Source organism: Eptesicus fuscus, chromosome 7, assembly GCF_027574615.1.
Source record: "Eptesicus fuscus isolate TK198812 chromosome 7, DD_ASM_mEF_20220401, whole genome shotgun sequence".
Lineage (NCBI taxonomy): Eukaryota > Metazoa > Chordata > Mammalia > Chiroptera > Vespertilionidae > Eptesicus > Eptesicus fuscus.
In genome coordinates, this window is record NC_072479.1 from 77,692,495 (window position 1) to 77,707,619 (window position 15,125).

The 15,125-nt window shown below is 35.4% G+C and overlaps 1 protein-coding gene across 1 annotated transcript in view; it reads right to left on the reverse strand.

Annotated features, from left to right (window-relative positions):
* LOC103285456 (solute carrier organic anion transporter family member 1B3-like) overlaps positions 1-8,991 on the reverse strand; it is a 47,948-nt gene extending 38,957 nt beyond the window's left edge. Inside the window, exons 1-2 of the mRNA XM_008140865.3 lie at positions 8,908-8,991; positions 2,456-2,597 (exon numbers count right to left, since the gene is read on the reverse strand). Coding sequence (XP_008139087.2) covers positions 2,456-2,597; positions 8,908-8,991 — 226 coding nt within the window. The remainder of the gene's footprint in view (positions 1-2,455; positions 2,598-8,907) is intronic.
* Between the last annotated feature and the right edge of the window lie 6,134 nt (positions 8,992-15,125).

Genomic DNA, 15,125 nt, shown 5'->3' on the forward strand with positions numbered 1-15,125 from the left:
TCTGTCTGTCCTCAAGATGCTTACATACCAGTGTTGAAAACATACAAATAGACAGATGTGCTGTTAGATCACAGAAAGGGGAAGCTTAAATTAATTAAGCGTTTCAGAAAAGTTTCCTGGAGGAGGGGTCAGGAGATTGAATACTGAGTATAAATTATTTACATTAAAAAGGGGAAAAAGAGCATTCCAAGTGGAGGGAGTCACAACCAATTCTGATCCATCTGAGCTACAAGTATAATAACAAACAGACAACAACCAAGAATTATTGAACATTTGATGAAAAAAAAAAATAGCAGGAAATAAGAGCCACCAAAATGAACTGGCAGATAAAGTAACCTGTGAGGAAATAGTTAAATAAAAAAACTAAAAAGAGGAGAAACTGAAAGAAATATATTTAGTATTTTAGAGTTACGTGGATATCCATAAAAGAACTGAAAGGCTAAAATTAATAAGAGAATAATAAAGTATTATAAATGTAAAATATCATTAAAATGCACTTGTTGAGGCCTGATAGGATAAGATGAGAGACAGCATCAAATAATATTGTTGGAACATAAAAATAAAAAGGTAGAATTTTAGAAAGAAAAACGTAAAGAAAAACTAGCCAGAAAATTTAATATTCATCATATATATGCTTCAGAAGAAAATGGAGGGGAAGAAATGTAAAATTGTAAAACAAATTCAGTGAAGTAAACAAAGTCTCAAGGCTTCAGATGAAAATTTCTCCACCATAAGTAATGTAAAAGCCATAATCCTGGGTGTATGCTGGTAAAATTTCTGAAATTCAGGAATAAAGAGGAGGTACCTGTCGGTGCATGACAACGATACTGGTAATGATTTATCATACAACATTAGGTACATAAAACAGTAGATAAATGTTTTTAAATGTTCTGAGGAAAAATAGATTTTGAACTTTTATTTATATACTCAGACAAATTATCGCTTGACTATGATAGTAAAATAAATACATTTTACAACAAGCAAGGGGTCAGAAAACGTCATGTTTTCAAGTATTTCTGGAAAAAATAACTGCATTAAAATAATCTTCAGAAAAAAAATAAACATGAGATTTGAAGTCATAAGAGTCAAGAAACAGTGGTAAGCAAAGAAACCAGTAAAACTCATATCCAAGTCAAAATAAGTGCTGTTAAACAGCTATAAGGTTTAACAAAAATATTAAGAATCAGTTTTGCAATAAAAAGAGACATACAGTAAATTAGAATTTAAAGAGACATATAATAAATTAGATTATTTAATTAAATAGATTAACAGACTAATACTAACATCCTAGATGGTATCACTAAACCAGGGAGGTAAAAGAGTGAAGGATATTTATTTAGGGTGTAATATCCTTTGGATCATGAAAAGTCAGAATTCATAAAAAAATAGATGTGTCTTTCTTCATACAATTATTTTTTACTCAGTATCTAAATACTAGGGGCCCGATGCATGAAATTTGTTCAAGGGGCTCGGCCCTCGCCACCGCAGTGGCTGTCTCGGCCCCCACCTGCTGCCACGGTGGCCGCCTCTACCTCAGCCCTTGTCCGCAGCAGCGGCTGGTGTGTGTGTGTGTGTGTGTGTGTGTGTGTGTGTGTGTGGTGGGCTCTGCCTCAGTCCCCGCCACTGAGGCAGCCACCATGGCCCTTGCAGCTCTGGCTTCATCCTGAAGGTCGTCCGGAAAGATGTCCAGAAGGACATCCGGTCTAATTAGCATATTATGCTTTTATTATTATTATAGACATTTTAAAGTTAAAAGATAAACAACAAATTGTAGAAAATATTTGTAATCTATACAACAGACATAATTTTAAAGTCCTTTTAAGTTATTAAACAGTGAGAAAAAAAGGAAAAAGGGGCAGAGGCAATGAGCTCTAATTTATAAAATAAGATAAAATAATGTTCAATAATCATATAAAACCCTCATTACTATGAGAAAAATCTAAATCAAAATGAAAACAACAAAGCAAGGGACTAAAAAAAAGACTTTTAACCCCAAATTTACACCCAGTTAAACAGTAGAAACTTAACAGAGGTTCTTCTAAAGCTATTCTTCCCTCCTCAAATAATCAAAATAATAATTCTCTCTCCAATTAGAAAAAAACTTTTTTTTTTTTTTCATTAGGGAATCTTGAGAGAAGGAAGGTAAAGCCTGAAGAGTATTTGTTTGTAAGTAATGAGATTGTATAAATCAGGGTTTTTCAACCTCTGTACTATTGACATTCTGGGATGGATGTCAATGTTGGGGCTGCTCTGTGCTCTGTAGGATGTTCAGTACATTCCTGACTTTTACTACAAGATGCCATTAGCAACCCCTCCCCCCTCAGTTATGACAACACAGAATGTCTTCAGATGTTGCCAAATGGAGGCAAATTTATCCATTATTGAGAACCAGTGGTGAAGAGCATATATGCAAATCTGGTTATTAAGTGATAATCAAAAGAGAAATAAAACTTACCAATTTCAAAGCTTCCATCAATTAAGCCAGCAACAGAAGATGTTAAGTCAAATCTCCTTTCTATTTGGGTGATGGAACTTTTCATAATGGCTCCACTTAGTGCCCTAGAAATAAAGGTGAATGAGAGGGCTGCCAAGAACATCTAAGAAAAAGCAGAAGGGAAAGGAAAAATGCTTACTCAGAGAACTACATGTTTATATGTTAATTAAAATAGCCTTTCCTCTTTACTTAAAAACATTATTTTATCATAAAAAACATAGCTTTCCTCTGTACTAACTGGTACTTCTTAGACCTTTTTCAGTATAATGTTAGCATCACTATACTAATAAAGCATCATTTTCTAACATGATTACAACATCAGATTTTTAAATTAATGTCATGAACTAATTGATAAGAAACTAGATAATTGTCTGAGGTGGCTATGATGATAAGCTATTATTCCCAAAATGAATAGTATAGGCTAACTTTGAGGATAAAGGCTACATGTTCTCAAACATAGCACTACCAGGAAAGCCAGGTGAAACAATGGAAAGTTTTCATTTATTAAACACCACTACTATTGGAGAAATCCAAATTAAAATGAAGAAAACAAAGCAGTACATTTAATGTTCTAAAAAGTATTTTTAATCTCAGAGGTTGTAGATGTTTTATTTTCAATTTCATGTTAACAAAAATTTATTGATTCATCCTTCTTACAGTCCATATTCATACTCATAAGTTCCTTTTGCTTCTAGTATGAAAATCTAATCTTGTTATGGATTTAAATGTTTCTATACCCCACTCAGTTCATATGTTGAAACCATAATCTCTTTATCATGTGGAACCCTCATGATAAGATTATTGTCCTTATTAGAGTTTGCTTCTCTCTTTCCTTGCCATGCAAAGACCGCCCCCCAAAAGATAACCATCTGAAAATCAGAAAGTGGGTTCTCACCAGAACCCAGCCATGTTGGGTTCCAATCCCTAGAACTGTGAGAAGTCAATTTAAGTTGTTTAAGCCACTGAGTCTACAGTATTCTGTTAGAGCAGGTCACGCTGACTTAGACAAGCCCTTCTCATTACCTCCTACACTACCAGTGGTGTAGCTACCACCCTGTCTAGCATGGATTATTGCATTAGCCTCCTAATAGATCTTTCTGCATCTGTTCTTATCTGCAGTCTTTTCTCAACACAGTATCTAGAAAAAGTCTTCCTAACTGAATACTAGATCATGCCAACATTTCCTTTCCTCCCATCCCAGTCACAGTAATTTCTAATCTTTCCAATGGCCTATAGCACCCTAAATAACCTGGCCTCTCCCACTGGATATCCCTTCCTCACGAATACTCCTTTTTACCTTTCTAATCTTATGCTCTGTTTCTCTCTTTTTCCCTTCCTCTCTCTCTAAAATTAATAAAAACATATCCTCAGGTGAGAATAAGAGAGAGAGAGAGAGAGAGAGAGAGAGAGAGAGAGAGAGAGAGAGAAGATGCAGAAAGCTTTCATGCCTTTTTTTCCAACATATAAAGACACAATGAGAAGACACCTATCTATGAATCAAGGAGTGGACCATTGTGTAAATGTACCATCTACACAATGGAATACTATGCTGCTGTAAAAAAGAAGGAATTCTTACCATTTGCAACAGCATGGATGGAACTAGAGAGCATTATGCTAAGTGAAATAAGCCAGTCAGAGAAAGATAAATATCACATGATCTCACTCATTTGTGGAATATAATGAACAACATAAACTGATGAACAAAAACAGATCCAGAGACAGAGAAGCATCGACCAGACCGTCAAACCTCAGAGGGAAGGTAGGGGAGGGAGGGGGTAAGGGGGAGAGATCAACCAAAGGACTTGTATGCATGCATATAAGCCTAACCAATGGACACAGACAACAGGGGGGTGAGGGCATGAGTGGGGGTTGGGGGGCAATGGGGGGATAAGGACACATATGTAATACCTTAATCAATAAAGAAAAAAAGTGGATGATTGCCAACACATTGATCATATATTTCTCAGCCTCCAGAACTATAAGAAATCAGTGTTTGTTGCTTGAGCCACTGTATTTTTGTTAGAGCTGCCTGAACATGTGGGAAAATATATTTCATGTAAGTAAGAACCTAAAGAGAACAGGGGTAGCAGTAGTTATATCAAACAAAATATATTTTAAGACAAAGATCATCACAAGAGAAAAAGAAGAACATTATATAATGATAAAGGGTCAATTTATTAGGAAGTTATAACAATTATAAATATACATACACCTAACATCAGAACACCCAAATGTATGAAGCAAACATTGACAGAGCTGAAGGTAGAAATGGAAACACAATAAGAATAAGAGATTCATACCCCGCTTTCAATATGAACAACCAGACAAAAAATCATAAGGAAACATTGGACTTGAACAACACCATAAGCCATTGGACCTAATTGGTCTTAGATATGTACAGAACACTCCACCAAGAAGCACCAGAATATACATTTTTCTCAAGTGCAAATGAAACATTCTCTATGAGAGACCACGTATTAGATCACAAAACATCTTAAAAATTTAATAGGGTTGAAATAATATAATGTATCTTTTCTGATCACAATGGAATAAAACTAGAAATCAATAGCAGGAGGAAGTTGGGAAAATCCACAAATATGTGGAAATTAACAACATTCTCTTAAACAACCTGTGGATCAAAGAATACATCACAAAGGAATTTAGGAAATACTTGAAAAACAAATGAAAATACAACATATTAAACCATCTGGGATATAGTAAAAGCAGGACTAAGGGGAAAGTTTAAAGTGATAAATGATTACATTAAAAGTAAATATCTCAAATCAACAACCTAACCTTACACCTCAAAAAGAAGAATAAAATAAATCCAAAGTTATCAAAAGGAAGGAAATAATAAAGATTAGAGGTAAATAAAAAATGGAATATAAAGCAATTAATGAAAGTAAGACTTAGATTTTTTAAGAGATCAGCAAAATTGACAAACCCTAAGCAAGATTAAGAAAAAAAGAGAAGATTCAAATAGCTAACATTACAAATGAAAGAGGAAACATTACAAATGATGTCACAGAAATAAAATAAATTATGAAATTACTATGAGCAATTACATGCTAACAAATTGGCTAATCTTAAGAAATGAATAAGTTACTAGAAATATACAACTTACCAAGATTGAATCATCTATAATAATAAAAGCATAATATGCTAATTAGACCAGACAGCGGAACGACCTTTCGGACGTCCTTCTGGACGAAGCTGGGGCTGCAAGGGCAGAGGCAAGCCATCAAGGCTGCGAGGGTCAAGCCCCTTGCATGAATTTCATGCGTTGGGCCTCTAGGGAAGAAACAAAAAGCCTAAATATATCTAAATCTAGTGAGGAGATTGAAGCAGTAATAAAAAGGAAACTTCCAACTAAGAAAGCCCATGACTAGATGGCTTTACTGGAGATTCTATCAAACATGTAAAGGGAAATTAATGCTAATCCTTCTCAGACTCTTCCAAAGAATCAAAGAGGAGGGAACACTTCCAAATTCATTCCATCATGTCACATCAAAACCAGACAAAGACATCAACAGATCAAAAAGAAACCTATAGATCAATATCCCAGATGAATATTGATGCAAAAATCTTCAACAAAATACTAGCAAACAGAATCCAATAATACATTAAGAAGATCCTACACTTTGACCAAGTGGAATTTATACCTGGAATGCACATTTGGTTCAACATATGAAAATCAATCAGTGTATCACATTAACAAAATGAAAGACAAAACCATGTGATTATATTAACAGATGCAGAAAAGCAATGGACAGAATTCAACACCCTTTTGTGATAAAAACATTCAACAAATTAAGAACAGAAGAAAGTACCTTCACATAATATAAACCATATATGAAAAGCACATAGTTAACATCATACTCAATGGTAAAACACTGAAAAGGCAGGTATGACAATTCTGTCCTCTTCTATTCAACAGGGTTAATGCTGGAAGTTCTACCCAGAGTAATATTGGCAAGAAAAATAAATAAAATGTAGACAGTTCATAAGCGAAGAAGTAAAATTGTCTCTGTTTGCTATATGTAGAAAACTCTAAAGACTCCACAAACAAGAACTAATAAATTAATTCAGTAAAGATGTAGAATACAAAATCAACACTGAAAAAGTTGCATTTCTATACAAACCAGTTGCATTTCTATGCACTAATAACAAAATTATCTGAAAAGAAATTAGGAAAATAATCATTTACATGGCAAAATATCAAGAAGTCTAATGATGCCAAGTGCTGGAGAGAACATGTATCCTGATTTTCTCTCATACATTCCTTATGATCATGTAAATTAGTGTGACCACTTAAATAGCAATTTAGCATTATCTTGTAAAATTGAATATTTACATTTTCTATATTCTAGCAATTTCAGTCAAAGGTAATGGCAAGAAAAACTATGGGTATACCAGGAGATGTGCATGAGAATATTCATATGTACATTATTTATAATATAAAATCCCTGAAAATAATCTAAATGCCCATAGAGAAATAAATTATGATATATTCATATAGTAACATTATATATAGCATTAAAATATACAGATCACTTCTATGTGACTAAATAACTTAATAAGCAAATTATATATATATTTCATCTGTAATAGGGAGATAATAGCATCTGGCTGACAGAATTGGGGTAAGAAATTATGGTAGAAATCCAAGAAGTAAATAGAAGTAAATAAATTTAAGTAAAACACTAGAATAGTGCCTGGCATATAGTAAGTGTCCCATAAATTTTAGCTATTATTGTTACTATTGCTTCTCTGATCTTCATTATTGGCCTGCAATTAACTTTATACACACTGCTAACTTGCTAGCTTTTTTTTTAAAAAAAATCCTCACCTGAGGATACCTTTCTGTTGATTTTTCGAGAGAGTGGAAGGAAGAGGGATAGACACACAGAGAAAGAAACATTGATGTGAGAGAGACACATCAATTGATTGCCTTCCACATGCACCCCGAACAGGGCCAGAAGCCTTCATCCAAGGCACATCCAAGGGACTGGTATTGAACCCGGGACCCTTCAGTCAGCAGGCCAATGTTCTATCCACTGCGCAAACCGACCTAGAGCTAACTTGCTAACTTTTCTCCAAATACTACAAGGGACCACTCTGTTTATTTGCTTCAGCCAGTTTGTTGTTGCCTTTCTATGCATGTGCAAATAAAATCACTGTAACCCTCAATATTTAAAAACAGAAATAATCTAGCATAGCATATTACCCCCAGACAGAAGAATGTAATACAATTGCATTAACCAATACTTCTTCCTTGTGACTGCCATTCTGCTTAAATATTATTCAAATATTTCATCAGAACAGACTTTACCAGCAATCTCTAAAAACAAACAAAAGTCATGTTCCCTGGACAAAGTTAAAATAGACCTTATATAACATTACTGGAATTGAGAATGATCTCTGTGGTCTTTTTAAAAAATTGAATTTATTGGGGTGATCTTGGTCTACAAAACCATATAGGTCTCAAGTGTACACTCAACAAAACATCTTTACACTGCATTGTGTGCCCATCACCCCAAGCAACATCTCTTTTCTTCCCCATTTCCCCCAGCCTTCCTTTGCCCACCTCCATCTCAGCTTGATAAGACAACAAATTTGACTGAGAAAAACTAAACTAGGAGTAAAACGTCAGCTGTGATTTTTTATTTCCTCACAACTTCCCTAATGGGGTTTAAAGGCTTTCACTTGGGTTCAAGGGTTTTCAATTTACTAGTTAGATGACATGAGGCAAATATTCAATGTCTCTGAGTCTTGGTACCTTCAAGGAGTACATTTTCATGTCTATGAAAACCCCTAATATGGTCTATATTATTTAGTGTCTCACAGTTTTGTGGCAAAAGCAAGATTATTACTTTTACTAACTTGCACATGGACACATTCAATGGCTTTCTTAAGTCAGCAATAAGGCCAGGTCTTTTGATTGTTATTGCAGATCTCTTTTCCATCAGACAATATTTAAGTTATTAAAATAAAATATGCTGGCCTCTAAAAGGTCAAGACTACAAAGTAATTCACAAGACTGAGTAATCTTCTCTGGTTATAGGTCAATTGTAACACTATTTTTACATACCCATTATCCAACAATTTTATTGTAATCACATTTACAAATATCTTCTGGCCCATCAAGAACCAAAGAAAACATAACAAATTATATTTAAATATTTAACATTAATAAACTCTTAGCCATCAGAAATATTACCAAAAATATATTTTTCAGATTTAAAACTGATTTAAATCAAGATATGGATTACTCTTTTAATATTTCAATGTATGCTTCAGTTGAAAACTAATTTGTAGTATAATGCTCTTTTTTAAAGACTGGTAGCCTTTTATTTAAAGAAAAAAATCTCCCTTTCACTTATTTTAGTTTGAAAACATGAAACTCATTCCACCTTGAATCCATTGCAGCATTTATTTTTTTCTTTCCTTGATGGTTGTGCCTCTGCTGTCTTATTTAAATCTTGATTTGGGTCCATCGTTGAACTGCAGGTATTATGTGACTATTTTCAATTGTCCCCGATGTTTTGTTCAAAACAATGACCTATTCGGGAAGAAAGAGTGTAACTTATTTGACTTTAACAATATACAATTCAGAAATCAGAAAAGCTACAAGGTCACCATCCATCAATCAATCAATCCATAACTACTGATTCATTCAGGGCCTATTATGTCTGAGCACTGGGCTAGGTAAATGTTGGCACACACATACAAAACACAGAGTCCTAGCTTTAGGGAAATTATAATTTAGTTGAAAGATAAATTTATGGAAATAAATTAAAACAAGGAACATATAAGATAATATAGAATTACATACTAGATTAGATGAACAAACATTTTAAAACACATGAAGCTTATGTAACATACATACATCAGGCACATCAGAGCCTTCTTGCATTTGGAACACTAAACAGCAAACTTCAGTATTATGCTTGGGAGCTGTTCTAACAGCAGAATCACCAACAGAAAGTGGAGAAATATGGCACTAATAGACTATGGAAAGGATACCTGATTACAGTATGAGAGCTGAAACAAGAAGGAAGAACCATATGTTTTTTTTCCCCTCCACTGGGGACACGTGTGTTGAACAACTCAATTTTTTTGTTACTCTGTGCAGTATTGATTTGGGGGTTACAAATAAATTTTAGTAAGTAGGCCAATTTGCAAACCCAGAATCTACAAATAATGAGGATCACCTATATATTTTATTAATTTATTCAACAAGGATTTATTGATTCCCTACATTATAAATATATAAACATCATGAGTATATATGTATATTTATTGAATAATGTATAAATATAGAAATGATCACTATCTGAAAATATTACCACTTAAAAATATATATACTTGATTTTAGAGAGAAAGGGAGAGATAGAAACATCAATGATGAGAATCATTGATCAGTTGCCTTCTGCACGCCCCCTACTGGGGATCAAACCAACAACCCAAGCATGTGCCCTGACTGGGAATTGAACAGTAACCTCCTGTTTCATAAGTGGATGGATGCTCACACACTGAGACACACTGGCAGGGTGAAAATATTTTCACTTTTGTATATGTGAATAACACAGGCATGACTGCAGAAACTCACACCTCTGTACATCTATGTTAATCTGTTATTATTCCACTTTTTCCATGTGCTCCTGTGCAATTACTGAGTGGAGTGGAATGAGGATAAAATCAATAGTTGGGTGGCCCCAAAGTCATAAGCAGCCTTTTGATAAATTTCATGTCTTTTTTTCATCAACACCTCTTCCTGTATCTTCTTTCAGGATATAAATATTAGAAAATAAAGTTTCATTGCTTAATTCTATCATTGCAAATCTCTATGAATGATTTAAAAAATGGGTAGTCACCCTTTAGCTTTAGGTTTCTATGTTGATTTTTGGTTACTGAACCAATATTCTAGTAAACTATTATCTCACCACTTTCAGCCTTGCTTTTTGCAATTGATTAAATTATGATTATCCTGTCTCTTGGCCTTTTTAATACCCTATGCATGTCATATGTGTCATCAAAATCTTTCAGAGGATCCTTGCACCATACAAGATAAAATTCATGCTTTCTATTTGAGATACTTCACAAACTAAACCCAGTCCTTACTTTTAGTCTTATTTTCCAAATACTCCACCATAAGCATCTTCAGCCACATGAAACCACTGTCCCTAGAACAAAAACTCTCAGCCCTCTATATGTTTCCTCTGAACCTGTAAGGTTCAGGGTTCCTCATCTCTTGATTGTAATTCTGGCCCAAGTTTCCTCTCTTAGATATGTTCCTACTTCCTCCCCATTGAAATAACTTCTCCCATACTGTTGCTCCCTGGAGCATATACCCTGTAAAGCAGTCATTACTCTTCCTGCATTTCAGTCCATACGTCTCTCCTAGATATTGGGGAAAATATCCAGAAAAAGAGTTGGAAATTCAGGCAACTTTACCCTCATTTCTTAGACTGATTAAATTGTAATAAGTAACTACAAAGCAATTAGAAATTTGGCCAATCAATATGGGCTTGGCTTTAAGCCTGAAAATGTAGTTTTTTGTGGACATATATTTTCCCCCTTGAGAGTTGCAAACAAATGATATATAAATGAATTTTATGTTTAAAAGATAGGAGCACAGGCATTCAGAGATAGCATTGCAACTCTTTCCTCCCTGAGCGGGACAGCCCAGTTCTGCCTACTTTGATTGGGGTGGAGCAGAGGGCAGACTCTCACCAGCCTCTGCTTATCTCTGTAAAGCTTTTACTACCTGAGGGATCATAGAAAATCTGTGCAAGCAAGTGGCCCAACTTCTACATTGTACCTGTGAAAGTAAGGAGAAAAAAAAGGAAACAGCACGGACGAACTTCTCAGCCCTTTTACGAGGTACTTTCCCCATCCTCCACCTTGCTTTGACAATAACAATCATTTTATTAGGTATCCACCTTCCTGAATCAGAGAAGGAACTAACATTTATTGAGTCCTTAGTTTGTATCAGGGACTGTGCTGACCATTTTTTCCCCTTTTAATAAGAGATAGAATTATCTGGAAAACCTTTCTTTTTCCTTCACCTTGAGTTAAACTTGAGTAGAAAAGAGGGAACAAGAGGTCGATATGTGACTTTGGGAACACTTTCCATTTCTTGATGTTTGTCAACTCACTCTCCACCCTACATTATATACAGTTAAGATTGAATCAAAGAAATAGGGGTTAGGCCTAATAATTGCATAGAGTTAGTCAGAATAATTAACTTGTATCATATTTTGAGAAGGCAACCTGAGTCCCATTTTCACACTTGAAATTCCAGTTCTCTAGAAAGTAATGGGAACAGAGTTTCAAACTTTATATTTAAATTATGAATATCTGATTTTCTGTATTTTATTTTTAAGAGTATAAGAACCAGAGGCTCATCTATTTCCAGAAGGGATATTTAATAGGTTTTAAAGGTTTTGAACATAAGTGTGTAGCAGTCACAGGAATAAAGTATGTAATATTTATCATGTCCATCAAAATATAGGATGTCCTCCCCAAAATGTATACATACTTTAACAGCTGATAGCTCAATTTTGAAAATGAAATGTATTTTAATAAACACTTCCTTTATAATTTGAAGTGTGTGTATACGTTTTTTGGGACACCCTATATTTTGTCCTTGAAATTTGTGGAATTTTCTCACATAGTAAAACATCTTGAAATTAGAGAAACTCAAAGGCTCTTACCTGAACTTAGAATCCTACAGCAGCAGCAAGAAGTCCATCCCTTTAACTGTTGTTAAAGTCTGTTTTTAAATAGTTAGTTGGCTTTTCTTTTTTATCAGTGCAATGATGATTAACCATCAGGTCATTGTCCTAGGCAGATAGAAGAAAATTAACTAGCTATTCTAAGAATCTGTTCCAGACTCCTGTATTTTAAAAATTAGATTTGTCAGACTTTATAAATTCTGTAAATGTTCATTTATTATGGTTTATTTCTGAGAATAACTTTGTTTAGTTAATTAAACTGGTTTCTTTTTGTAAAAAAATTTTTCTTTATTGATTAAGGTATCACATATTTGTCCTCATCCCCCCATTCCATCCCAAACCCCTCCCCACGCATGTCCCCACCCTCCTGTTGTCCGTGACCACTGGTTAGGCAGATTTTTTCTTTAAATATACAAATGTAAGAGATTATAAAACCCTTCCAAATAGAAAACAGTTCAAGGCCTTTAAAAAAAGTCAACAGGTTACTTTAGCATTCAAAAGATAAAACACACCTTTTTTTTGGAAGGGAGAGAGAGAGAGAGAGAAACATCAATCTATTGCCTCACACATGTGCCCTGATTGAAGATCAAACCCACAACCTATGTATGTGCCTTGTCTGGGAATCAAACCAGCTCCAACCAATTCAGCCACTGGCCAGGGTTAGAATAAACTCTTTTTGCTTGATATTTGTGGGGAACTTCTAATATGATGTGGATGGAAACTGGATGTCTCATATGAAATAGTAAATAACCAATTTATTAAAAGCCTACTGGCCTGGTACATGAAATTCATGCACAGGGTGTGTGTGGAAGGGTGTCCCTCAGCCCAACCTGCACCCTTTCCAATCTGGGACCCCTCAGGGGATATCCAACTGCTGGTTTAGGCCCGATCCCACAAGTATCGGGCCTAAACCGGCAGTCGGACATCCCTCTCTCAATCTGGGACCGCTGGCTCCTAACCATCACCTGCCTGCCTGCCTGATTGCCCCTAACTACTCCGCCTGCCAGCCTGCTAGCCCCCAATTGCCCCCCCTGCCGGCCTGCTCGCCCCCAACTGCCCCCTCTGTAGGCCTTCTCGCCCCCAACTGCCTGCCCGCCCCCAGGCCAGCCTGATCACCTTTAACTGCCCTCCCCTCCTGGCTTGATTGCCCCTAACCACCTCTGCCTTGGCCCTGCCACCATGGCTTTGTCCAGAAGGTCTCCCGGTCTAATTAGCATATTACACTTTTATTAGTATAGATAGGTTTTCCAAGTGACAAAATTTTAAAAAATGATAAAAGTCAAAACTTCACTTCATGATAGATTACATCAAAGCCTGAAGAAAGAAAGGTTACGTAGATTTCTTCTATTGATTTGGCTTTAGAGAAGAGGGGAGCTTGAACCAATTAAAAATTTTATTTTGGAGGGGTTAAGTTTCATCCCTCATTCATTTAATCACTAAGTCAGACAATTTTTTTTCTTCTTTCATTTTTATTGAGGTATTATATGTGTACATATCTTACCATTACCCCCCCCACCCCACACCCATACATGCCCTCACCCCCCAGAGTTTTGCGGCCATTGTTTATGCTTATATGCATGCATACAAGTCCTTCGTTTGATTTCATAACTCCCCCTCCTCTCCCTAACTTTCCCCCTGTAATTTGAAAGTCTGTTTGATGCTTTACTGTCTCTGTATCTATCTTTTTGTTCATCACTTTATAATGTTCTTTACTATCCATAAATGAGTGAGATCATGTGGTATTTTTCTTTCATTGACTGGCTTATTTCACTTAGCATAATGTTCTCCAATTCCATCCAGGTTGCTGCAAATGATGAGAATTCCTTCTTTTTTATGGCAGCATAGTATTCCATTGTGTAGATGTACCAAAGTTTTCTGATCCAGTCATCTGCTGATGGGCACCTAGGCTGTTTCCAAATCTTAGCTATTGTAAATTGTGCTGCTATGAACATAGTGGTGCATATATCTTTTCTGATTGGTGTTTCTAGTTTCTTTGGATATATTCCCAGGAGTGGGATTACTGGGTCAAATGGGAGTTCCATTTTCAGTTTTTTGAGGAAACTCCATACTGTTCTCCACAGTGGCTGCACCAGTCTGCATTTCCACCAGCAGTGCACGAGGGTTCCTTTTTCTCCGCATCCTCGCCAACACTTGTTTGTTGATTTGTTGATGATAGCCATTCTGACAGGTGTGAGATGGTACCTCATTGTTGTTTTGATTTGCATCTCTCAGATAATAAGTGACTTTGAACATGTTTTCATGTGTCTCTTGTCCTTCCTTCTGTCTTCTTTTGAAAATATTCTGTTTAGGTCTGTTGCCCATTTTTTTATTGGATCATTTATCTTCCTTTTATTAAGTTGCATAAGCTGCCTGTAGATGTTGGAGATTAAACCTTTATCAGTGATAGCATTTGCAAATATGTTCTCCCATGCAGTGGGCTTTCTTGTTGTTTTGTTGATTGTTTCTTTTGCTGTAAAAAAGCTTTTTATTTTGATGTAGTCCCATTTGTTAATTTTCTCTTTAGCTTCCATTGCCCTAGGGGCAGTGTCAGTGAAGAAGTTCTTTTGGCATATGTCTGAGATTTTGTTGCCTGTGGATTCCTCTAGTATTTTTATGGTTTCCCATCTTATGAATAAGTCCTGTATCCATTTTGAGTTTATTTTTGTGTATGGTGTAAGTTGGTGATCTAGTTTCATTTTTTTGCATGTATCTGTCCAATTTTCCCAACACCATTTATTGAAGAGACTGTCTTGACTCCATTGTATGTTCATGCCTCCTTTGTCAAATATTAATTGAGCATAGTGGTTTGGGTCGATATCTGGGTTCTCTATTCTGTTCCATTGATCAATATGTCTGTTCTTGTGCCAGTACCAGGCTGTTTTGAGAACAGT